Genomic DNA, 26,256 nt, shown 5'->3' with positions numbered 1-26,256 from the left:
CATTGCTGGTCATCCCTTTAGCATATCAGTACCCGCTAGAGAACATTGCCGGTCATCCCCTTTAGCATATCAGTACCCGCTAGAGAACATTGCTGGTCATCCCTTTTAGCATATCAGCACCCGCTAGAGAACATTGCTGGTCATCCCTTTTAGCATATCAGTACCCGCTAGAGAACATTGCTGGTCATCCCTTTTAGCATATCAGTACCCACTAGACAACATTGCCGGTCATCCCCTTTAGCATATCAGTACCCGCTAGACAACATTGCTGGTCATCCCTTTTAGCATATCAGCACCCGCTAGAGAACATTGCTGGTCATCCCTTTTAGCATATCAGTACCCGCTAGAGAACATTGCTGGTCATCCCTTTTAGCATATCAGTACCCACTAGACAACATTGCTGGTCATCCCTTTAGCATATCAGTACCCGCTAGAGAACATTGCTGGTCATCCCTTTTAGCATATCAGTACCCACTAGACAACATTGCCGGTCATCCCTTTTAGCATATCAGTACCCACTAGACAACATTGCCGGTCATCCCTTTTAGCATATCAGTACCCACTAGACAACATTGCCGGTCATCCCTTTTAGCATATCAGCACCCACTAGAGAACATTGCTGGTCATCCCTTTTAGCATATCAGCACCCGCTAGAGAACATTGCTGGTCATCCCTTTTAGCATATCAGTACCCACTAGACAACATTGCCGGTCATCCCTTTTAGCATATCAGTACCCACTAGAGAACATTGCTGGTCATCCCTTTTAGCATATCAGCACCCGCTAGAGAACATTGCTGGTCATCCCTTTTAGCATATCAGTACCCTCTAGACAACATTGCCGGTCATCCCTTTTAGCATATCAGTACCCGCTAGAGAACATTGCTGGTCATCCCTTTTAGCATATCAGTACCCGCTAGAGAACATTGCTGGTCATCCCTTTTAGCATATCAGTACCCGCTAGAGAACATTGCTGGTCATCCCTTTTAGCATATCAGTACCCACTAGAGAACATTGCTGGTCATCCCTTTTAGCATATCAGTACCCGCTAGAGAACATTGCTGGTCATCCCTTTTAGCATATCAGTACCCGCTAGAGAACATTGCTGGTCATCCCTTTTAGCATATCAGTACCCGCTAGAGAACATTGCTGGTCATCCCTTTTAGCATATCAGTACCCGCTAGAGAACATTGCCGGTCATCCCTTTTAGCATACACATCAGATGCATATCAACCTGCAAGGTGTGCAAACATGTTTTATAAATAAAATAAAAATACATTCTAAATAAATGATAAATTAATGATACATAAATGCTGAATAAATTCTAAATAAATGATAAATGCTTGATAAATAATTTCTAAATAAATGATAAATGCTTGATAAATAAATTCTAAATAAATGATAAATTAATGATACATAAATGCTGAATAATTTCTAAATAAATTATTGATAAATAAATGATAAATAAATGATAAATAAATAATAAATAAATGATAAATAAATGATAAATAAATGATAAATAAATGATAAATAAATGCTTTACAAATACTGCACATACTATTGTAAAGGATTAATTGCATGAAGAAATATTTATGGAAATATATACATTTAAAAAAAATGAACAACAATAGTTATTTGTTTTGACAGAGTGAAGGATGTGTTTAATATAATTCTCCATAGTTATTTGTTTTGACAGAGTGAAGGATGTGTTTAATATAATTCTCCATAGTTATTTGTTTTGATAGAGTGAAGGATATGTTTAATATAATTCTACATAGTTATTTGTTTTGATAGAGTGAAGGATATGTTTAATATAATTCTACATAGTTATTTGTTTTGATAGAGTGAAGGATGTGTTTAATATAATTCTACATAGTTATTTGTTTTGATAGAGTGAAGGATATGTTTAATATAATTCTACATAGTTATTTGTTTTGATAGAGTGAAGGATGTGTTTAATATAATTCTACATAGTTATTTGTTTTGATAGAGTGAAGGATATGTTTAATATAATTCTACATAGTTATTTGTTTTGATAGAGTGAAGGATATGTTTAATATAATTCTACATAGTTATTTGTTTTGATAGAGTGAAGGATGTGTTTAATATAATTCTACATAGTTATTTGTTTTGATAGAGTGAAGGATATGTTTAATATAATTCTACATAGTTATTTGTTTTGATAGAGTGAAGGATATGTTTAATATAATTCTACATAGTTATTTGTTTTGATAGAGTGAAGGATGTGTTTAATATAATTCTACATAGTTATTTGTTTTGACAGAGTGAAGGATGTGTTTAATATAATTCTACATAGTTATTTGTTTTGATAGAGTGAAGGATGTGTTTAATATAATTCTACATAGTTATTTGTTTTGATAGAGTGAAGGATGTGTTTAATATAATTCTACATAGTTATTTGTTTTGATAGAGTGAAGGATGTGTTTAATATAATTCTACATAGTTATTTGTTTTGATAGAGTGAAGGATGTGTTTAATATAATTCTACATAGTTATTTGTTTTGATAGAGTGAAGGATGTGTTTAATATAATTCTACATAGTTATTTGTTTTGATAGAGTGAAGGATGTGTTTAATATAATTCTACATAGTTATTTGTTTTGATAGAGTGAAGGATGTGTTTAATATAATTCTACAAAGTCCAAGAAAAAAACGTAAGTCTATTTTAATTTCCCTTAGAACTAAAACATTACAGTGTAGTCCATTTGATCAACTTTATTTGAACAGTTGATTAGCATCAGAGTTGTAATGAATAAAGTCCCGTCACAGCGGAGGTAAAAGGTTATTAACTATCTAATAAATGATATGCAGCTCCCTCTAGCTTCTTGGTTAAAGCAGAGACAATCAACCACCTCTAGCTTTTTGATTACAGCAGAGACAGTCAACTCCCTCTAGCTTCTTGATTACAGCAGAGACAATCAACTCCCTCTAGCTTCTTGGTTACAGCAGAGACAATCAACTCCCTCTAGCTTCTTGGTTACAGCAGAGACAATCAACTCCCTCTAGCTTCTTGATTACAGCAGAGACAGTCAACTCCCTCTAGCTTCTTGATTACAGCAGAGACAATCAACTCCCTCTAGCTTCTTGGTTAAAGCAGAGACAATCAACCCCCTCTAACTTCTTGATTACAGCAGAGACAATCAACCCCCTCTAGCTTTTTGATTACAGCAGAGACAACAACTCCCTCTAGCTTCTTGATTACAGCAGAGACAATCAACTCCCTCTAGCTTCTTGGTTAAAGCAGAGACAATCAACTCCCTCTAGCTTCTTGATTACAGCAGAGACAATCAACTCCCTCTAGCTTCTTGGTTAAAGCAGAGACAATCAACTCCCTCTAGCTTCTTGATTACAGCAGAGACAATCAAGTCCCTCTAGCTTCTTGATTACAGCAGAGACAATCAACTCCCTCTAGCTTCTTGATTACAGCAGAGACAATCAACTCCCTCTAGCTTCTTGGTTAAAGCAGAGACAATCAACTCCCTCTAGCTTCTTGATTACAGCAGAGACAATCAATCCACTCCAGCTTCTTGATTACAGCAGAGACAATCAACTCCCTCTAGCTTCTTGATTACAGCAGAGACAATCAACTCCCTCTAGCTTCTTGATTACAGCAGAGACAATCAACTCCCTCTAGCTTCTTGATTACAGCAGAGACAATCAACTCCCTCTAGCTTCTTGATTACAGCAGAGACAATCAATCCACTCCAGGTTCTGGATTACAGCAGAGACAATCAACTCCCTCTAGCTTCTTGATTACAGCAGAGACAATCAATCCACTCCAGGTTCTGGATTAAAGCAGAGACAATCAACTCCCTCTAGCTTCTTGGTTACAGCAGAGACAATCAACTCCCTCTAGCTTCTTGATTAAAGCAGAGACAATCAACTCCCTCTAGCTTCTTGGCTTGCGCATGTTAGAATGTGGATACGGCCCAAACCCCTGCCACTAACAAGATGTTACTGAATCACATTCAGACCAAAGAAACGTCTGTTACATCCACTGTGTTTAAACCTCTGCACGAGGTTTGACCCCAACCACAAAGTGTTGACCCCCGAATCTTCATTGAGTGAGTTATTTGTTTTTTTAACCTGACGATTTGAAACTGTTGCGTTTTGACCATTATTTGAGCATTAACTAGAACATTGTGGTTTAAGTTAGCAGCGGTACTCACACTCTGTTGCTGGGGATTATCTTGTGACCGTCTCTGTACCAGGTGACCTGCGGTCTAGGGAAGCAGCTGACGGTTGGAGTGTTCAGGACCGCAGCTCGACCAACACTGACCGTACGACGCTGCTCTTCACCAGAAAAGTTACCCATGACTAGAGAGAGAGAGAACGAGGGACATTAGGGAGAGAAAGAGAGTGAAAGAGAGAGGGAGGGAGAATGAGAGGGAGATGGAGAGTGAGAGAGAGAGAGGGAGGGAGATAATGAGAGGGAGATGGAGAAAGAGAGAGATAAAGAGAGGGAGATGGGGAGAGAGGGAGGGAGAGAGAGAGAGACAAAGAGAGAGAGAGAGAGAGAGAGAGAGAGACAGAGAGAGAGAGAGATAAAGAGAGAGAGAGAGGGAGATAAAGAGAGGGAGATGGAGAGTTAGAGAGAGAGAGGGAGGGAGATAATGAGAGGGAGATGGGAGCAAGAGGAAGAGATAAAGATAGAGAGATAAAGATAAAGAGAGGGATGGATATAAAAGAGAGAGAGAGAGATAAAGAGAGAGAGAGATAAAGAGAGAGAGAGATAAAGAGAGAGAGGTGTGTGTGTACTTACAGGCGACCTGCACCTCAGCTCTCCTCTGTAACAGGGCTCCCATCCTGTTCCTGACCACACACTGATACAACCCAGCATCCGACCTCTGGACCTCTGGGATAACATACCTAGAGAGAGAGAGGATTGTGTGAAACACCACAGTGCCATTACCTCTGGGATAACATACCTAGAGAGAGAGAGGACTGGGTGAAACACCACAGTGTCATTACCTCTGGGATAACATACCTAGAGAGAGAGAGGACTGGGTGAAACACCACAGTGTCATTACCTCTGGGATAACATACCTAGAGAGAGAGAGGACTGGGTGAAACACCACAGTGTCATTACCTCTGGGATAACATACCTAGAGAGAGAGAGGACTGGGTGAAACACCACAGTGTCATTACCTCTGGGATAACATACCTAGAGAGAGAGAGGACTGGGTGAAACACCCCAGTGTCATTACCTCTGGGATAACATACCTAGAGAGAGGACTGGGTGAAACACCACAGTGTCATTACCTCTGGGATAACATACCTAGAGAGAAAGAGAGGACTGTGTGAAACACCACAGTGTCATTACCTCTGGGATAACATACCTAGAGAGAGAGAGGACTGGGTGAAACACCCCAGTGTCATTACCTCTGGGATAACATACCTAGAGAGAGAGAGAGGACTGGGTGAAACACCACAGTGTCATTACCTCTGGGATAACATACCTAGAGAGAGAGAGGACTGGGTGAAACACCACAGTGTCATTACCTCTGGGATAACATACCTAGAGAGAGAGAGAGGACTGGGTGAAACACCCCAGTGTCATTACCTCTGGGATAACATACCTAGAGAGAGAGAGGACTGGGTGAAACACCACAGTGTCATTACCTCTGGGATAACATACCTAGAGAGAGAGAGGACTGGGTGAAACACCACAGTGTCATTACCTCTGGGATAACATACCTAGAGAGAGGACTGGGTGAAACACCACAGTGCCATTACCTCTGGGATAACATACCTAGAGAGAGAGAGGACTGTGTGAAACACCACAGTGTCATTACCTCTGGGATAACATACCATGTGTCCCATGCCAATAAAGCCCTTGAATTGAATGGAATTGAATTGAGAGAGAGAGAGAAAAAAATGGGTGAAACAGACTGGAAGGATGATGTGACCTTGGAGGAGACAGACACAGAGAGAAAGAGAAAGAGAAGAGAGGAAGAGGAGAGAGGAAGAGGAGAGAGGAAGAGGAGAGAATGTGTGAACTGTACTTCTATAGAGGGACAGATGGGGAGGCGGAGGTGTGTGCGTGTGTGTGTGTCTACTGCCCGATGCCAGGTTGCCCATTAAAACCCCATTACACCCAACCTGGATGAAACACAAAACAGACACCAACAAACACACACACACACCAACAAACACACACACACACCAACAAACACACACACACACCAACAAACACACACACACACACCAACAAACACACACACACACACACACACTAACAAACACACACACACACACACTAACAAACACACACACACACACCAACAAACACACACACACACACACACCAACACACACACAAACAAAAACACACCAATAAACACATACACACATCAACAAACACACACACACACACACAAACACACCAACAAACACACACACACCAACAAACACACACACACACTAACAAACACACACACACACCAACAAACACACACACACACACACACACCAACAAACACACACACACACACACACACACCAACAAACACACACACACACACCAACAAACACACACACACACACACACACACACACACACACCAACAAACACACACACACACACACACACACAAACACACACCAACAAACACACACACACACACACACACACACACACACACACCAACAAACAAACAAACACACACACACACACACACACACCAACAAACACACAAACAAACACACACCAACAAACACACACCAACAAATACACACACAAACACACACGCACACCAACAAACACACACACACACACACACACACACACACCAACAAACACACAAACAAACACACACCAACAAACACACACCAACAAATACACACACACACACACACACACACACACACCAACAAACAAACAAACACACACACACACACACACACACACCAACAAACACACCAACAAACACACACCAACAAACACACACCAACAAACACACACACAAACACACACACACACACCAACAAACACACACACACACACACACACACCAACAAACACACAAACAAACACACACCAACAAACACACACCAACAAATACACACACAAACACACACACCAACAAACACACACACCAACAAACACACACAAACAAACACATACCAACAAACACACACAAACAAACACACACCAACAAACACACACACACACACCAACAAACACACACCAACAAACACACACAGCCAACCCACACACACAGCCAAACACACACACACGGCCAAACACACAAACACGGCCAACCCACACACACGGCCAAACACACACACACACAGACACACGGCCAAACACACACACAGCCAAATATTCCAGACAGCGTGTCCTTGTGATGTTGTCAACAACAGACACAGTGATGTATCAGCTTCAGACTGGAGCATCACTACAGAAAAAACCATTACACTGCTGTTGAAATGGGCTGTTGTGGCCATACGTTCACACATTTTCAATTATATCCTAAAACTGTCTAACTTACTATCCTAACATTGTCAAACTAACTCTATTCTAACATTGTCTAACGAACTCTATCCTAACATTGTCAAACTAACTCTATCCTAACATTGTCAAACTAACTCTATTCTAACATTGTCAAACTTACTCTATCCTAACATTGTCAAACTAACTCTATTCTAACATTGTCTAACGAACTCTATCCTAACATTGTCTAACTAACTCTATCCTAACATTGCCAATGTAACTCTATTCTAACATTGTCAAACTAACTCTATTCTAACATTGTCAAACTAACTCTATCCTAACATTGTCTAACTAACTCTATCCTAACATTATCAAACTAACTCTATCCTAACATTGTCAAACTATCTCTATCCTAACATATCTAACTAACTCTATTCTAACATTGTCAAACTAACGTAGTCATAATATTTTGCGATGATAATACACCCAGCGTCGTTGTGTTGTTGTTGTTCTAACGTCCGATGCAGAATACCACTTGTCATCTCAATCAATACTTGGCTACAAACTGCTGGGTCATTCCCCCGCAGAAACAGAGAGAAAGGGTGTGTCTCTTTCCATCTCTCGCTCTCTCAAATTCAAATTCAAACTGCTGGGTCATTCCCCCGCAGAAACAGAGAGAAAGGGTGTGTGTGCATTCTCTTTCCATCGCTCGCTCTCTCAAATTCAAATTCAAATTCAAGCTGCTTTATTGGCCCTGAAAAACATTGTGTCAATATTGCCAAAGCAACAATGTATACAATATACATTGTAACAAAATTATAAATTATAGCAAATAATAATATAAAATGGTAGTAAATAATAATACAAAATTAACTACAAAAATAATAACAATAAAATGGTAACAGTCAATAGTATAATAGTATACAAATTATGGAAAATGAAACTATAACTAACTTATAACTAAATAACGGTCATCTTCTCCTTTATATCAGTACTACAACTACAATCATCATTACTACGACTACTACTACCATCACTAAACTGTTATCACTACCATTACCACCCATATCTGGAATGATAAACATCGTGGTGGTCCTATCGAACCCCCAGCCCTCCTGTAGTGTAAATGAGAGAGGGAAGCTTAGTCAACAACACCCAGACCTCGTGGTGGTCCTATCGAACCCCCAGCCCTCCTGTAGTGTAAATGAGAGAGGGAAGCTTAGTCAACAACACCCAGACCTCGTGGTGGTCCTATCGAACCCCCAGCCCTCCTGTAGTGTAAATGAGAGAGGGAAGCTTAGTCAACAACACCCAGACCTCGTGGTGGTCCTATCGAACCCCCAGCCCTCCTGTAGTGTAAATGAGAGAGGGAAGCTTAGTCAACAAAACCCAGACCTCGCTGGAGTTGAAGAGTTAGTCTTTGAGTTTGCAGTGGTGTGTATCTGTCTGTATGTGTGAGTGCAGACAGGAGTGTGTCTGTAGTTGTGCTTGTCTCAGACTTTATTCTAGCAGCAGTTATTGCCCTGCGTCTGCCTCCTGTCCTCCTTGGCCTTTTAACACATCGTCTCATGTCAACACTCCACGAGGAAAGCGATAAAAGCTCAGAGTGTGTGAGAGCTGAGACAGACAGGAGAGTGTTCACACACATATATATATATATATATATATATATATATATATTATACATTCCACAACACATTATATATAGAGAAATATCTTCATCTATATATTATTATCTGATAGATCATGCATACCCCTCTGGGGAGAGAGGGGAAGACAGGAGGATGGAGAGAACAGGATGGGTGCTGACTGCTGATATACACACTACCCCAGACATCAGATAAAAGTTGCCCTCAGGTTTCTCAAGTCAGGAAAATAAAGTATGAAAAAGACATTGACGGGGAGAGAGAAGAATATTATATATAGGTATATTATATATAGGTATATTATATATAGGTATATTATATATAGGTATATTATATATAGGTATATTATATAGAGGTATATTATATATAGGTATATTATATATAGGTATATTATATATAGGTATATTATATAGAGGTATATTATACATAGGTATATTATACATAGGTATATTATATAGAGGTATATTATATATAGGTATATTATATATAGGTATATTATATATAGGTATATTATATATAGGTATATTATATAGAGGTATATTATATATAGGTATATTATATAGAGGTATATTATATATAGGTATATTATATAGAGATATATTATATATAGGTATATTATATATAGATATATTATATATAGGTATATTATATAGAGGTATATTATATAGAGATATATTATATATAGGTATATTATATAGAGATATATTATATATAGGTATATTATATATAGGTATATTATATAGAGGTATATTATATATAGGTATATTATATAGAGATATATTATATATAGGTATATTATATATAGGTATATTATATAGAGATATATTATATATAGGTATATTATATAGAGATATATTATATAGAGGTATATTATATAGAGGTATATTATATAGAGGTATATTATATAGAGGTATATTATATAGAGGTATATTATATAGAGGTATATTATATAGAGGTATATTATATAGAGGTATATTATATAGAGATATATTATATAGAGGTATATTATATAGAGGTATATTATATATAGGTATATTATATATAGGTATATTATATATAGGTATATTATATATAGGTATATTATAGAGGTATATTATATAGAGGTATATTATATAGAGGTATATTATATATAGGTATATTATATATAGGTATATTATATATAGGTATATTATATAGAGGTATATTATATAGAGGTATATTATATAGAGGTATATTATATATAGGTATATTATATATAGGTATATTATATAGAGGTATATTATATAGAGGTATATTATATAGAGGTATATTATATATAGGTATATTATATATAGGTATATTATATATAGGTATATTATATAGAGGCATATTATATAGAGGTATATTATATATAGGTATATTATATATAGGTATATTATAAATAGGGATATTATATATAGGCATATTATATAGAGGTATATTATATATAGGTATATTATATATAGGTATATTATATATAGGCATATTATATATAGGTATATTATATATAGGTATATTATATATAGGTATATCTATAGAGAAAGGTTAATTACATATTGCTATATTTATAGAGAGAGGCATATTATATATAGGTATATCTATAGAGAAAGGTATATTATATATAGGTATATCTATGGAGAGAGGTATATTATATATTGCTATATTTATAGAGAGATGTATATATATTTAAGGTATATTTACGTGTATAGTAGAGAGAAGCAGGTAGATAGGTAGAGTATATTATATAAGGTATATATAAAGAGAGAGGTACATTATATAAGGTATATTTAAGGTATATTTACGTGTATAGTGGAGAGAAGTGTGTGATATCTGTGTTGTTGAGGATCCATCGGTATTGTAGAGGCCAGGAGCCTTCAGCCAGACAGGTCAGTACCAGCCTGTTACCCTCTAGATGGGTCTGGACCTGGCCCGGAGACACACGGAAATATGGAGCTACATCTGGAGGAGGAGAAGAGGGGGGAGGAGGGGAGACGGGAGGAGAGAAGAGGAGAGAATAAATATTTAATTCAACTTGAATTTATAATCATTTATAATAATAATTAATAATAATTTATAATAAATTATAATCATTTATAAGTCAAAACATGGACATGAAACAGGTTATATGTACAGTGTCTTCAGAAAATATTCCCACCACATTTTTCCACATTTTATTGTGTTACACCCTAAACTAAAAATGTCTTCATTTTATTTTTTATATCTCACTCATCGACACACAATATCCTTTAAGTTACGGCTAGCGGAATGTTTCGACAACATCCAGTGAAATTGCGGAGCGCGAAATTCAAATGAAATTACTATAAATATTTAACTTTCATGAAAACACAAGTGCAATACATCAAAATAAAGCTTAACGTGTTTTAATCCAGCCGCTGTGTCAGATTGGAAAAAGGCTTTATGGCGAAAGCAAACCAAGGACATCATCATACAAATGCAAAACAAATAATTTTCAACCCGGGAGGGTTATAGAAAGTCAGAAATAACGATATAATTCATGCCTGTAGATCTTCTCCAATATGTCCCATAAACATCACAAATGGTCCTTTAGTTCGATTAATTCCGTCGTTAATATCTCCAAAATGTCCATTTATTTGGCGCATTTGATTCAGAAAAACACCGGTTCCACCTCGCCCAGCATGACTCCAAAATATCTAATAAGTTACCTGTAAACTTGGTCCAAACATTTCAAACAACTTTCCTAATCCAACTTTAGGTATCCTAAAACGTAAATAATCGATAAAATGTAAAACGGAATATACTGTGTTCAATAGCGGATAAAATCAAAGAGGAGCGAGCTTGGCTTCACACTCATTCTGATTAGCCGTACTTCTTCATTACTCAAAAGAAAAACATCAACCAATTTCTAAAGACTGTTGACCTCTAGTGGAAGCCCTAGGAACTGCCACCAGGTGCCTCAGAAATCTAGTTTCCAATAGAAACCCAATTGAAAACACAGTGAACTCAATTTTCTTTTTCCTGGATTGTTTGTCCACGGGGTTTCGCCTGCCAAACAAATTATGTTATAATCACAGATTATTTTAACAGTTTTAGAAACTTTAAAGTGTTTCATATCCAAATCTACCTATCTATATGCATATCCTAGCTTCTGGCTTTTCATCCGGACGTAAGAATACTGCTCCCTATCCCAAACAGGTTAACACTAGAAGCGCATGGCCTTTCAGCCTGCAAGTTCCCCCTAGAGAACGTTGAGAACGTTGAGGTAGACATCAGATGCATATCAAACCACAAGGTGCAGCAAACACAAGCATCAAAGCCTGATAGATAGTGTTGATAGATAGTGTTGATAGTGTTGATAGATAGTGTTGATAGATAGTGTTTATGGTGTTGATAGATAGTGCTGATAGAGAGTGTTGATAGATAGTGTTGATAGATAGTGTTGATAGATAGTGTTTATGGTGTTGATAGATAGTGCTGATAGATAGTGTTGATAGATAGTGTTGATAGACAGTGTTGATAGATAGTGTTGATAGATAGTGTTTATGGTGTTGATAGATAGTGTTGATAGATAGTGTTGATAGATAGTGTTGATAGATAGTGTTGATAGAGAGTGTTGATAGATAGTGTTGAAAGATAGTGTTGATAGATAGTGTTGATATAGAGTGTTGATAGATAGTGCTGATAGATAGTGTTGATAGATAGTGTTGATAGATAGTGTTGATAGTGTTGATAGATAGTGCTGATAGATAGTGTTGATAGATAGTGTTGATAGAGAGTGCTGATAGATAGGGTTGATAGATAGTGTTGATAGTGTTGATAGATAGTGTTGATAGATAGTGCTGATAGATAGGGTTGATAGATAGTGTTGATAGGGTTGATAGATAGTGTTGATAGGGTTGATAGATAGTGTTGATAGATAGTGTTCATAGATAGTGCTGATAGTGTTGATAGATAGTGATGATAGTGTTGATAGATAGTGCTGATAGATAGTGTTGATAGATAGTGTTGATAGGGTTGATAGATAGTGCGGATAGATAGTGCTGATAGATAGTGCTGATAGATAGTGTTGATAGATAGTGTTGATAGGGTTGATAGACAGTGCGGATAGATAGTGCTGATAGATAGTGTTGATAGATAGTGCTGATAGATAGTGCTGATAGATAGTGCAGATAGATAGTGCAGATAGATAGTGCTGATAGATAGTGTTGATAGGGTTGATAGATAGTGCAGATAGATAGTGTTGATAGATAGTGTTGATAGGGTTGATAGATAGTGCTGATAGATAGTGTTGATAGATAGTGTTGATAGATAGTGTTGATAGATAGTGCTGATAGATAGTGTTGATAGATAGTGTTGATAGATAGTGCTGATAGCTAGTGTTGATAGATAGTGTTGATAGAGATGCTGATAGATAGTGCTGATAGATAGTGTTGATAGATAGTGCTGATAGATAGTGCTGATAGATAGTGTTGATAGAGAGTGTTGATAGATAGTGCTGATAGATAGTGTTGATAGATAGTGCTGATAGATAGTGTTGATAGATAGTGCTGATAGATAGTGTTGATAGATAGTGTTGATAGGGTTGATAGATAGTGTTGATAGGGTTGATAGATAGTGCTGATAGATAGTGCTGATAGATAGTGCAGATATATAATGCTGATAGATAGTGTTGATAGAGAGTGCAGATAGATAGTGCAGATAGATAGTGCTGATAGATAGGGCTGATATATAGTGTTGATAGGGTTGATAGATAGTGCTGATAGATAGTGCTGATAGATAGTGTTGATAGAGAGTGCAGATATATAATGCTGATAGATAGTGTTGATAGATAGTGCAGATAGATAGTGCAGATAGATAGTGCTGATAGATAGGGCTGATAGATAGTGCATCAACAATTATAAAGAATGAGTTGCATGGAGAAATAATGGTGGAAACATTTAACAACAATAGTTTAGAGTCAAAGACATGTTCTGGATCATTCTAGAGGAACACGTAGGCCCAGACCTTAACAGACCTTAACTTTACCAGAATGAATACCTGGTATATGACCAGCACAACGCTGAGTACAGCCCCTTAATGTTGTTTACCTTATACCAGACCTTAACTTTACCAGAATGAATACCTGGTATATGACCAGCACAACGCTGAGTACAGCCCCTTAATGTTGTTTACCTTATACCAGACCTTAACTTTACCAGAATGAATACCTGGTATATGACCAGCACAACGCTGAGTACACGCACACGCACACACACTAACACACACACACACACACACAAACACACACACACACACACACACACACACACACACACACACACACACACACACACACACACACACACACACACACACACACACACACACACACACACACACACACACACACACACACACACACACACAGACCGAGACATGCTATACCCTGTCCTCTTCTCTCTCTCTCTTCTATCCCAGTGGATCATTCACCCTCCTGCATTACACCTCCTGTCCTGTCCTCTTCTCTCTCTCTTCTTTTTAGAAAAACCACACAGCTGTATTCCTCTCTCCAGCTCTCTCTCTCTCTGTCTGTCCATCTTTCTCTCTCTCTGTCTGTCCATCTTTCTCTCCCCCCTTCTCTCTCTCAATTCAATTCAATTCAATTCAAGGGCTTTATTGGCATGGGAAACATGTGTTAACATTGACAAAGCAAGTGAGGTAGATAATATACAAAAGTGAAATAAACAATACAAATTAACAGTAAACATTACACATACAGAGGTTTCAAAACAGTAAAGACATTACAAATGTCATATTATATATATATACAGTGTTTTAACAATGTACAAATGGTTAAAGGACACAAGATAAAATAAATAAGCATGAATATGGGTTGTATTTACAATGGTGTGTGTTCTTCACTGGTTGCCCTTTTCTAGTGGCAACAGGTCACAAACCTTGCTGCTGTGATGGCACACTGTGGAATTTCACCCAGTAAATATGGGAGTTTTTCAAATTTGGATTTGTTTTCGAATTCTTTGTGGCTCTGTGTAATCTGAGGGAAATATGTCTCTCTAATATGGTCATACATTGGGCAGGAGGTTAGGAAGTGCAGCTCAGTTTCCACCTCATTTTGTGGGCAGTGAGCACATAGCCTGTCTTCTCTTGAGAGCCATGTCTGCCTACGGCGGCCTTTCTCAATAGCAAGGCTATGCTCACTGAGTCTGTACATAGTCAAAGCTTTCCTTAATTTTGGGTCAGTCACAGTGGTCAGGTATTCTGCCGCTGTGTACTCTCTGTGTAGGGCCAAATAGCTTTCTAGTTTGCTCCGTTTTTTTGTTAATTCTTTCCAATGTGTTAAGTAATTATCTTTTTGTTTTCTCATGATTTGGTTGGGTCTAATTGTGCTGTTGTCCTGGGGCTCTGTAGGGTGTGTTTGTGTTTGTGAACAGAGCCCCAGGACCAGCTTGCTTAGGGGACTCTTCTCCAGGTTCATCTCTCTGTAGGTGATGGCTTTGTTATGGAAGGTTTGTGAATCACTTCCTTTTAGGTGGTTGTAGAATTTGACGGCTCTTTTCTGGATTGTGATAATTAGTGGGTATCGGCCTAATTCTGCTCTGCATGCATTATTTGGTGTTCTACGTTGTACACGGAGGATATTTTTGCAGAATTCTGCGTGCAGAGTCTCAATTTGGTGTTTGTCTCATTTTGTGAAGTCTTTGTTGGGTGAGCGGACCCCAGACCTCACAACCATAAAGGGCAATGGGCTCTATGACTGATTCAAGTATTTTTAGCCAAATCCTAATTGGTATGTTGAAATTTATGTTTCTTTTGATGGCATAGAATGCCCTTCTTGCCTTGTCTCTCAGATCGTTCACAGCTTTGTGGAAGTTACCTGTGGCGCTGATGTTTAGGCCAAGGTATGTATAGTTTTTTGTGTGCTCTAGGGCAACAGTGTCTAGATGGAATTTGTATTTGTGGTCCTGGTGACTGGACCTTTTTTGGAACACCATTATTTTGGTCTTACTGAGATTTACTGTCAGGGCCCAGGTCTGACAGAATCTGTGCATAAGATCTAGGTGCTGCTGTAGGCCCTCCTAGGTTGGTGACAGAAGCACCAGATCATCGGCAAACAGCAGACATTTGACTTCGGATTCTAGCAGGGGGAGGCCGGGTGCTGCAGACTTTTCTAGTGCCCGCGCCAATTCGTTGATATATATGTTGAAGAGGGTGGGGCTTAAGCTGCATCCCTGTCTAACCCCACGACCCTGTGTGAAGAAATGTGTGTGTTTTTTGCCAATTTTAACCGCACACTTGTTGTTTGTGTACATGGATTTTATAATGTCGTATGTTTTACCCCCAACACCACTTTCCATCAGTTTGTATAGCAGACCCTCATGCCAGATTGAGTCGAAGGCTTTTTTGAAATCAACAAAGCATGAGAAGACTTTGCCTTTGTTTTGGTTTGTTTGGTTGTCAATTAGGGTGTGCAGGGTGAATACATGGTCTGTTGTACGATAATTTGGTAAAAAGCCAATTTCACATTTGCTCAGTACATTGTTTTCATTGAGGAAATGTACGAGTCTGCTGTTAATAATAATGCAGAGGATTTTCCCAAGGTTACTGTTGACACATATTCCACGGTAGTTATTGGGGTCAAATTTGTCTCCACTTTTGTGGATTGGGGTGATCAGTCCTTGGTTCCAAATATTGGGGAAGATGCCAGAGCTACCCCTCTCTCTCTCTCTCTCTCTCTCTGTCCATCTCTCTCTCTCTGTCTGTCCATCTCTCTCTCTCTCTCTGTTTCTCTCTCTTTATCTGTCCATCTCTCTCTCCCCCCTCTCTCTCCCTCTCTCTCATCTCTCTCTGTCATCTCTCTCTCACTCTCTCTCTCTCTCTCTCTCTCTGTCATCTCTCTCTATCGCTCTCTCTCTGTCTCTATCTCTCTCCCTCTCTCTCTCTGTCTCTCTCCCCCCTCTCTCTCTCTCTCTCTCTCTCTCTCTCTCCCTCTCTCTCTCTCTCTCTCTTTCTCCCCCTCTCTCTCTCTGTCTCTCTCTCTCGCTCTCTCTCTCTGTCATTTCTCTCTCACTCTCTCTCTGTCTCTCTCTATCTGTCATCTCTCCCTCTCTCTGTCTCCCCCCCCTCTCTCTCTATCTCTCTCTCTCCCTCTCTCTCTCTCTCTCTCTACCTGTCCATCTCTCTCTCATGTCAAGGCTGTGGTTGAAGGAAGAGAGAGGAGAGAGATCATCCTCCAACAGTGACAGGACACACAGAGCATACGGCTTCTCCCCCAGGCCGGTCTCAGAGAGCTGCTTAGGCAGATTCAAGAGGAGGAATTCCATTTGCACGATAGATAGAGAGGAAGAGAGGGGTGAGAGAGAAGAGAAGAGCAGGGCTGAGGGTTCAGGCTGATTTCATTTCCTCTCCTCTCCGCTCCATCGCTCTCTCCCTCTTTCTTTGTCATCTTTCTCATCTCTCTCCTGCTCCCGCTCTCTCTCCCTCTCTATCTCTTTCTTCATCTCTCTCCCGCTCCCGCTCTCTCTCCCTCTCTATCTCTTTCCTCATCTCTCTCTCTCTCTCTCTCTCTCCCTCTCTATCTCTTTCTTCATCTCTCTCTCTCTCTCTCTCTCTCTCCCTCTCCCTGTCTCTCTCCCACTCTCCCTCTCTCTATCACTCCCTCTCTCTAGTTCTCCATCTCTCTATCTCTCCCTATGTCATCTCACCGCACTCAGAAGTTCAACCCAAACTTATAGCAGACAGAATGTGAGTGTGACACTAGACTGAGCGTGAGAGTGTGATTTACTCGCTCCCTCTGAGGTTGTGTGTGTGTGTGTAGGGGAGATCAGAGTTAGGGTCAACAGCTCCTGAAAAATCACTCTATCTTGGTTGAGCTGTGAGAGGTTCTGACAAGGCAGCCTTTCATATGAATCCTGATAGGACACACACACGCACACACACACGCACACACATCCCTTCCCAGCCAAACACACACACACACATCCTTTCCCCGCCCCGCCACACACACCAACCCCCATATTTTCAGGAGAGATGTCTGTCTGTTTGTCTGTCTGTCTGTTTGTCTGTCTGTCTGTCTACCCGTCTGTCCGTCTACCCGTCTGTCCGTCTGTCTGTCTGTCCGTCCGTCCGTCCGTCCGTCCGTCCGTCCGTCCGTCCGCCTGTCTGCCTGTCTGTCTGTCTGTCTGTCTGTCTGTCCGTCTGTCTGTCTGTCTGTCTTCTGTCGCTTCTTTCAACACTGTCTAATTTAAAAACACGTAAACACAAGGCCCCCAACGTGACTCACATTTTTCTGTTGAGAAATGTTTCTACAAAGCAATGGCCTGATAGAAAGAGAGAATTCAGGTCACGCACGCACACACACACATACACACACACACACACACACACACACACACACACCCTGTGATACTCTCAGAACACACTCTTGCCTGCTTTTGTATTTAAAAATGACACTTCATCAAACATTTAAACACAGCTGTCTCCCACCTCCTGTATCTCTCTGCACCAATCAGTGCTCCCGTTGGGTTTGATTGACAGCTGTCCGAGGGAATTATCAGATGACTGATGCTATCTGTCATTCTGATTGTCAGGTGGAAAATTCCTTGTCCCTCCTCTCATTATAAACACACAAACGCTAAGTAAGAAATGAGGACAGTGATCAGTAGGACACATCCCCTTAGGAACACACTCACATTCTAATGTATCCCTCTCCCCTCTTCCCCCTCTCCCCCTTCTCTCTCCCTCTCCCCTCTCCCCCCTCTCCTCCTCCTCTCTCCCTCTCCCCTCTTCCCCTATCCTCCTCCTCTCTCCCCTCTTCCCCCTCTCCTCCTCCTCTCTCCCTCTCCCCTCTTCCCCCTCTCCTCCTCCTCTCTCCCTCTCCCCTCTTCCCCCTCTCCTCCTCCTCTCTCCCTCTCCCCCCTATCCTCCTCCTCTCTCCCCTCTTCCCCCTCTCCTCCTCCTCTCTCCCTCTCCCCTCTTCCCCCTCTCCTCCTCCTCTCTCCCTCTCCCCTCTTCCCCTTCTCCCCCATCTCTCTCCCTCCCCCCTCTTCCCTCCTCTCTCCCACCCCCTCTTCCCTCCTCTCTCCCTCTTCCCTCTTCCCCCTCTCCTCCTCCTCTCTCCCTCTTCCCTCTTCCCCCTCTCCTCCTCCTCTCTCCCTCTCCCCTCTTTCTCCTCCATCTCTCTCCCTCCCCCTCTTCCCTCCTCTCTCCCTCTCCCCTCTTCCCCCTCTTCTCCATCTCTCTCCATCTTCCCTCCTCTCTCCCTCTTCCCCCTCTCCTCCATCTCTCTCCCCCTCTTCCCTTCTCTCTACATTCTCTCCCCTCTTCTCTGTATCGCTCTCTCTTTATCTTTCTCAATGTCCTAATTGGTGGACTACTTTTGACTGTGATCCACAGACCAGCCATTCCTCTGTCCACACCACTGACCACAGGACAGACTGATGGAGAGATGGAGGAGAGGAGGGAGGGAGAGGGGGGAGATAGATAGCTTGCCTGGAGTTAAGATGAGGGAGAGAAAAAAGAGATAAAGAGAAAAGAGGAGAGGACAGAGGTTTACAGTCTGACACACAGAACCACAGTCCACCATTCACACACCAACCATCTGACACACAGAACCACAGTCCACCATTCACACACCAACCATCTGACACACAGAACCACAGTCCACCATTCACACACCAACCATCTGACACACAGAACCACAGTCCACCATTCACACACCAACCATCTGACACACAGAACCACAGTCCACCATTCACACACCAACCATCTGACACACAGAACCACAGTCCACCATTCACACACCAACCATCTGACACACAGAACCACAGTCCACCATTCACACACCAACCATCTGACACACAGAACCACAGTCCACCATTCACACACCAACCATCTGACACACAGAACCACAGTCCACCATTCACACACCAACCATCTGACACACACTTCAAATTCACTCTAAGATCTGTGGTGGTCTAGCAATCTCAGCCTGCCCCCCCCCCCCCCTCCACCACACACACACACACACACATCACACACACACACACATTATACACACACACACACATCACACACACACACATTATACACACACACACACACATTATACACACACACACACACATTATACACACACACAGTGATGATGTGGACTCTGTCAAGAGGTAATGGAACTCCAACTGAAACACTCTCCTTCCCTTTCTCTTTCATTTATCTACTACCCTCTCTCTCTCCTCTCTCTCTTTCTCTCTCTGTCTCTCTCTCTCTCTCTCCTCTCTCTGTCTCTCTCTCTCTCTCTCTCTCCTCTCTCTGTCTCTCTCTCCTCTCTCAATTCAATTCAATTCAATTCAAGGGCTTTATTGGCATGGGAAACATGTGTTAACATTGCCAAAGCAATTGAGGTAGACAACATACAAAGTGAATATATAAAGTGAAAAACAAAAAAAATTAACAGTAAACATTACACATACAGAGGTTTCAAAACAGTAAAGACATTACAAATGTCATATTATATATATATCTCTCTCTCTCTCTCCTCTCTCTGTCTCTCTCTCTCTCCTCTCTCTGTCTCTCTCTCTCCTCTCTCTGTCTCTCTCTCATCTCTCTCTCGCTCTCTCTGTCTCTCTTTCTCTCTCCTCTCTGTCTCTCTCTCTCTCTCTCTCTCGCTCTCTCTGTCTCTCTCTGTCTCTCTCTCTCTCTCTTTCTCTCCCTCTCTCTCTCTGTCTCTCTCTCTCTCGCCTCTCTCTGTCTCTCTCTCCCTCCGTCCATCTGTCAGCCCTCCAGTTGTCTCTGACGGCTGACATTGCCCTGACCCAGGGGTATGGTGGGTAGTTTTGATGTGATTGACGAATCAGATCCCTTCATTCATTATGGATCAAAACCACATCAGACCATGACAGACACCATACAGGTCAGACAGACAGAGAGAGGAGAGACAGAGACAGAGACAGAGAGAGAGAGAGAGAGAGAGAGACACAGAGAAAGAGAGAGACACACAGAGAGAGACCGAGACAGAGACAGAGAGAGAGAGAGAGAGAGAGACCGAGACAGAGAGAGAGAGAGAGAGAGCCCTGTTTAGAGCAATGAAGAGCTAATCTGGCAGCCCTGTTTAGAGCAATGAAGAGATCATCTGGCAGCCCTGTTTAGAGCAATGCAGAGCTAATCTGGCAGCCCTGTTTTGAGCAATGAAGAGATAATCTGGCAGCCCTGTTTAGAGCAATGAAGAGCTAATCTGGCAGCCCTGTTAAGAGCAATGAAGAGATAATCTGGCAGCCCTGTTTAGAGCAATGAAGAGATAATCTGGCAGCCCTGTTTAGAGCAATGAAGAGATAATCTGGCAGCCCTGTTTAGAGCAATGAAGAGATAATCTGGCAGCCCTGTTTAGAGCAATGAAGAGATAATCTGGCAGCCCTGTTTAGAGCAATGAAGAGCTAATCTGGCAGCCCTGTTTAGAGCAATGAAGAGCTAATCTGGCTGCCCTGTTTAGAGCAATGAAGAGCTAATCTGGCAGCCCTGTTTAGAGCAATGAAGAGCTAATCTGGCTGCCCTGTTTAGAGCAATGAAGAGCTAATCTGGCAGCCCTCTAAGTGTGATAGTACCAGGGATTGACTATATAACGTGACAGTACTCTAAGTTTGAAAGGACCAGGGATTGACTATATAACGTGACAGTACTCTAAGTGTGAAAGGACCAGGGATTGACTATATAACGTGACAGTACTCTAAGTGTGAAAGGACCAGGGATTGACTATATAACGTGACAGTACTCTAAGTGTGAAAGGACCAGGGATTGACTATATAACGTGACAGTACTCTAAGTGTGATAGTACCAGGGATTGACTATATAACGTGACAGTACTCTAAGTTTGAAAGGACCAGGGATTGACTATATAACGTGACAGTACTCTAAGTGTGAAAGTACCAGGGATTGACTATATAACGTGACAGTACTCTAAGTGTGAAAGTACCAGGGATTGACTATATAACGTGACAGTACTCTAAGTGTGAAAGTACCAGGGATTGACTATATAACGTGACAGTACTCTAAGTGTGATAGGACCAGGGATTGACTATATAACGTGACAGTACTCTAAGTGTGAAAGGACCAGGGATTGACTATATAACGTGACAGTACTCTAAGTGTGATAGGACCAGGGATTGACTATATAACGTGACAGTACTCTAAGTGTGATAGTACCAGGGATTGACTATATAACGTGACAGTACTCTAAGTGTGATAGGACCAGGGATTGACTATATAACGTGACAGTACTCTAAGTGTGATAGGACCAGGGATTGACTATATAACGTGACAGTACTCTAAGTGTGAAAGGACCAGGGATTGACTATATAACGTGACAGTACTCTAAGTGTGATAGGACCAGGGATTGACTATATGACGTGACAGTACTCTAAGTGTGAAAGGACCAGGGATTGACTATATAACGTGACAGTACTCTAAGTGTGATAGGACCAGGGATTGACTATATAACGTGACAGTACTCTAAGTGTGATAGGACCAGGGATTGACTATATAACGTGACAGTACTCTAAGTGTGATAGGACCAGGGATCGACCATATACCTGGAGAGAGAGACAGAGAGAGGTAAGGTAAACATATGTCTCTGTTAGTTCAGAGTGGTAATGATGGCAGCTGTTAGAATGAGAGGGAGAGAAAGAGAGAGAGAGAGAGAGAGAGAGGTAAGGTAAACATATGTCTCTGTTAGTTCAGAGTGGTAATGATGGTAGCTGTTAGAATGAGAGGGAGAGAAAGAGAGAGAGAGAGAGAGAGAGAGAGAGAGAGAGAGGTAAGGTAAACATGTATCTCTGTTAGTTCAGGGTGGTAATGATGGTAGCTGTAAGAATGAGAGGGAAAGAGAGAGAGAGAGAGAGAGAGAGAGAGAGAGAGAGAGAGAGAGAGAGAGAGAGAGAGAGGTAAGGTAAACATGTATCTCTGTTAGTTCAGGGTGGTAATGATGGTAGCTGTTAGAATGAGAGGGAGAGAGAGAGAGAGAGAGAGGTAAGGTAAACATGTATCTATGTTAGCTGTTAGTTCAGATGTTGGCTTTGGCTCTTCCTCTCCCACACAGGAAGTTACATAATGTCTGTCTGCTGTCGCACACACACACACACACATACACACACACGCACGCATACGCACACACACACGCACACGCACACACACACGCACACACACACACACACACACATACACACACACGCACGCATACGCACACACACACGCACACGCACACACACACACACACACAGGGCTTAACATTTACCTTTTTAGCCAAAAGTCAGACAGATGTTTTTGAAGAAAGTCACTTGACCAAATATAAGAGACTGTCTGTAACACCGTGGGCCAATCAGGAGGCTGTAAATGGTGTTGTATGATGCAAGAAACCACTAAATAACCTGCATTATTATCACTGGTGTTGACAATGAAGACTGCTGCTGTCTGATCCCATGTATTAGATCCCATCTCCTGCTGTCTGATCCCATGTATTAGATACCATCTCCTCCTGCTGCTGTCTGATCCCATGTATTAGATCCCATCTCCTGCTGTCTGATCCCATGTATTAGATACCATCTCCTGCTGTCTGATCCCATGTATTAGATACCATCTCCTGCTGTCTGATCCCATGTATTAGATACCATCTCCTGCTGCTGTCTGATCCCATGTATTAGATACCATCTCCCTCTGTCTGATCCCATGTATTAGATACCATCTCCTGCTGTCTGATCCCATGTATTAGATACCATCTCCTGCTGTCTGATCCCATGTATTAGATACCATCTCCTGCTGTCTGATCCCATGTATTAGATACCATTTCCTGCTGTCTGATCCCATGTATTAGATACCATCTCCTGCTGCTGTCTGATCCCATGTATTAGATACCATCTCCTGCTGTCTGATCCCATGTATTAGATCCCATCTCCTCCTGCTGTCTGATCCCATGTATTAGATACCATCTCCTGCTGCTGTCTGATCCCATGTATTAGATACCATCTCCTGCTGTCTGATCCCATGTATTAGATACCATCTCCTGCTGCTGTCTGATCCCATGTATTAGATACCATCTCCTGCTGTCTGATCCCATGTATTAGATACCATCTCCTGCTGCTGTCTGATCCCATGTATTAGATACCATCTCCTGCTGTCTGATCCCATGTATTAGATACCATCTCCTGCTGTCTGATCCCATGTATTAGATCCCATCTCCTCCTGCTGTCTGATCCCATGTATTAGATACCATCTCCTGCTGCTGTCTGATCCCATGTATTAGATACCATCTCCTGCTGTCTGATCCCATGTATTAGATACCATCTCCTGCTGCTGTCTGATCCCATGTATTAGATACCATCTCCTGCTGTCTGATCCCATGTATTAGATACCATCTCCTGCTGCTGTCTGATCCCATGTATTAGATACCATCTCCTGCTGTCTGATCCCATGTATTAGATACCATCTCCTGCTGCTGTATGATCCCATGTATTAGATACCATCTCCTGCTGCTGTCTGATCCCATGTATTAGATACCATCTCCTGCTGCTGTCTGATCCCATGTATTAGATACCATATCCTGCTGTCTGATCCCATGTATTAGATACCATCTCCTGCTGCTGTCTGATCCCATGTATTAGATACCATCTCCTCCTGCTGTCTGATCCCATGTATTAGATACCATCTCCTGCTGCTGTCTGATCCCATGTATTAGATACCATCTCCTGCTGTCTGATCCCATGTATTAGATCCCATCTCCTCCTGCTGTCTGATCCCATGTATTAGATACCATCTCCTGCTGTCTGATCCCATGTATTAGATACCATCTCCTGCTGCTGTCTGATCCCATGTATTAGATACCATCTCCTGCTGTCTGATCCCATGTATTAGATACCATCTCCTGCTGCTGTCTGATCCCATGTATTAGATACCATCTCCTCCTGCTGTCTGATCCCATGTATTAGATACCATCTCCTCCTGCTGTCTGATCCCATGTATTAGATACCATCTCCTGCTGTCTGATCCCATGTATTAGATACCATATCCTGCTGTCTGATCCCATGTATTAGATACCATCTCCTGCTGCTGTCTGATCCCATGTATTAGATACCATCTCCTGCTGTCTGATCCCATGTATTAGATACCATCTCCTGCTGTCTGATCCCATGTATTAGATACCATCTCCTGCTGCTGTCTGATCCCATGTATTAGATACCATCTCCTGCTTCTGTCTGATCCCATGTATTAGATACCATCTCCTGCTGCCTGATCCCATGTATTAGATACCATCTCCTGCTGTCTGATCCCATGTAATAGATACCATCTCCTGCTGTCTGATCCCATGTATTAGATACCATCTCCTGCTGCTGTCTGATCCCATGTATTAGATACCATCTCCTGCTGCTGTCTGATCCCATGTATTAGATACCATCTCCTGCTGCTGTCTGATCCCATGTATTAGATACCATATCCTGCTGTCTGATCCCATGTATTAGATACCATCTCCTGCTGTCTGATCCCATGTATTAGATACCATCTCCTCCTGCTGTCTGATCCCATGTATTAGATACCATCTCCTCCTGCTGTCTGATCCCATGTATTAGATACCATCTCCTGCTGTCTGATCCCATGTATTAGATACCATATCCTGCTGTCTGATCCCATGTATTAGATACCATCTCCTGCTGCTGTCTGATCCCATGTATTAGATACCATCTCCTGCTGCTGTCTGATCCCATGTATTAGATACCATCTCCTCCTGCTGCTGTCTGATCCCATGTATTAGATACCATATCCTGCTGCCTGATCCCATGTATTAGATACCATCTCCTGCTGCTGTCTGATCCCATGTATTAGATACCATCTCCTGCTGTCTGATCCCATGTATTAGATACCATCTCCTGCTGCTGTCTGATCCCATGTATTAGATACCATCTCCTGCTGCTGTCTGATCCCATGTATTAGATACCATCTCCTGCTGTCTGATCCCATGTATTAGATACCATCTCCTGCTGTCTGATCCCATGTATTAGATACCATCTCCTCCTGCTGTCTGATCCCATGTATTAGATAGCATCTCCTGCTGCTGTCTGATCCCATGTATTAGATACCATATCCTGCTGTCTGATCCCATGTATTAGATACCATCTCCTGCTGCTGTCTGATCCCATGTATTAG

At 41.3% G+C, this 26,256-nt stretch overlaps 1 protein-coding gene across 1 annotated transcript in view; it reads right to left on the bottom strand.

Annotated features, from left to right (window-relative positions):
* LOC139424298 (protein sidekick-1-like) overlaps positions 1–26,256 on the bottom strand; it is a 382,190-nt gene that overhangs the window by 258,637 nt on the left and 97,297 nt on the right. The window contains exons 2-4 of the mRNA XM_071175994.1: positions 10,899–11,055; positions 4,781–4,887; positions 4,188–4,335 (exon numbers count right to left, since the gene is read on the bottom strand). Of these exons, the coding sequence (XP_071032095.1) occupies positions 4,188–4,335; positions 4,781–4,887; positions 10,899–11,055 (412 nt within the window). The remainder of the gene's footprint in view (positions 1–4,187; positions 4,336–4,780; positions 4,888–10,898; positions 11,056–26,256) is intronic.

The sequence above is a fragment of the Oncorhynchus clarkii genome, chromosome 13, assembly GCF_045791955.1.
Source record: "Oncorhynchus clarkii lewisi isolate Uvic-CL-2024 chromosome 13, UVic_Ocla_1.0, whole genome shotgun sequence".
In the NCBI taxonomy this organism is placed as follows: domain Eukaryota; kingdom Metazoa; phylum Chordata; class Actinopteri; order Salmoniformes; family Salmonidae; genus Oncorhynchus; species Oncorhynchus clarkii.
The sequence above is the reverse complement of the archived record's forward strand: the minus strand, read 5'-3'. Positions and strand labels throughout refer to the sequence as shown.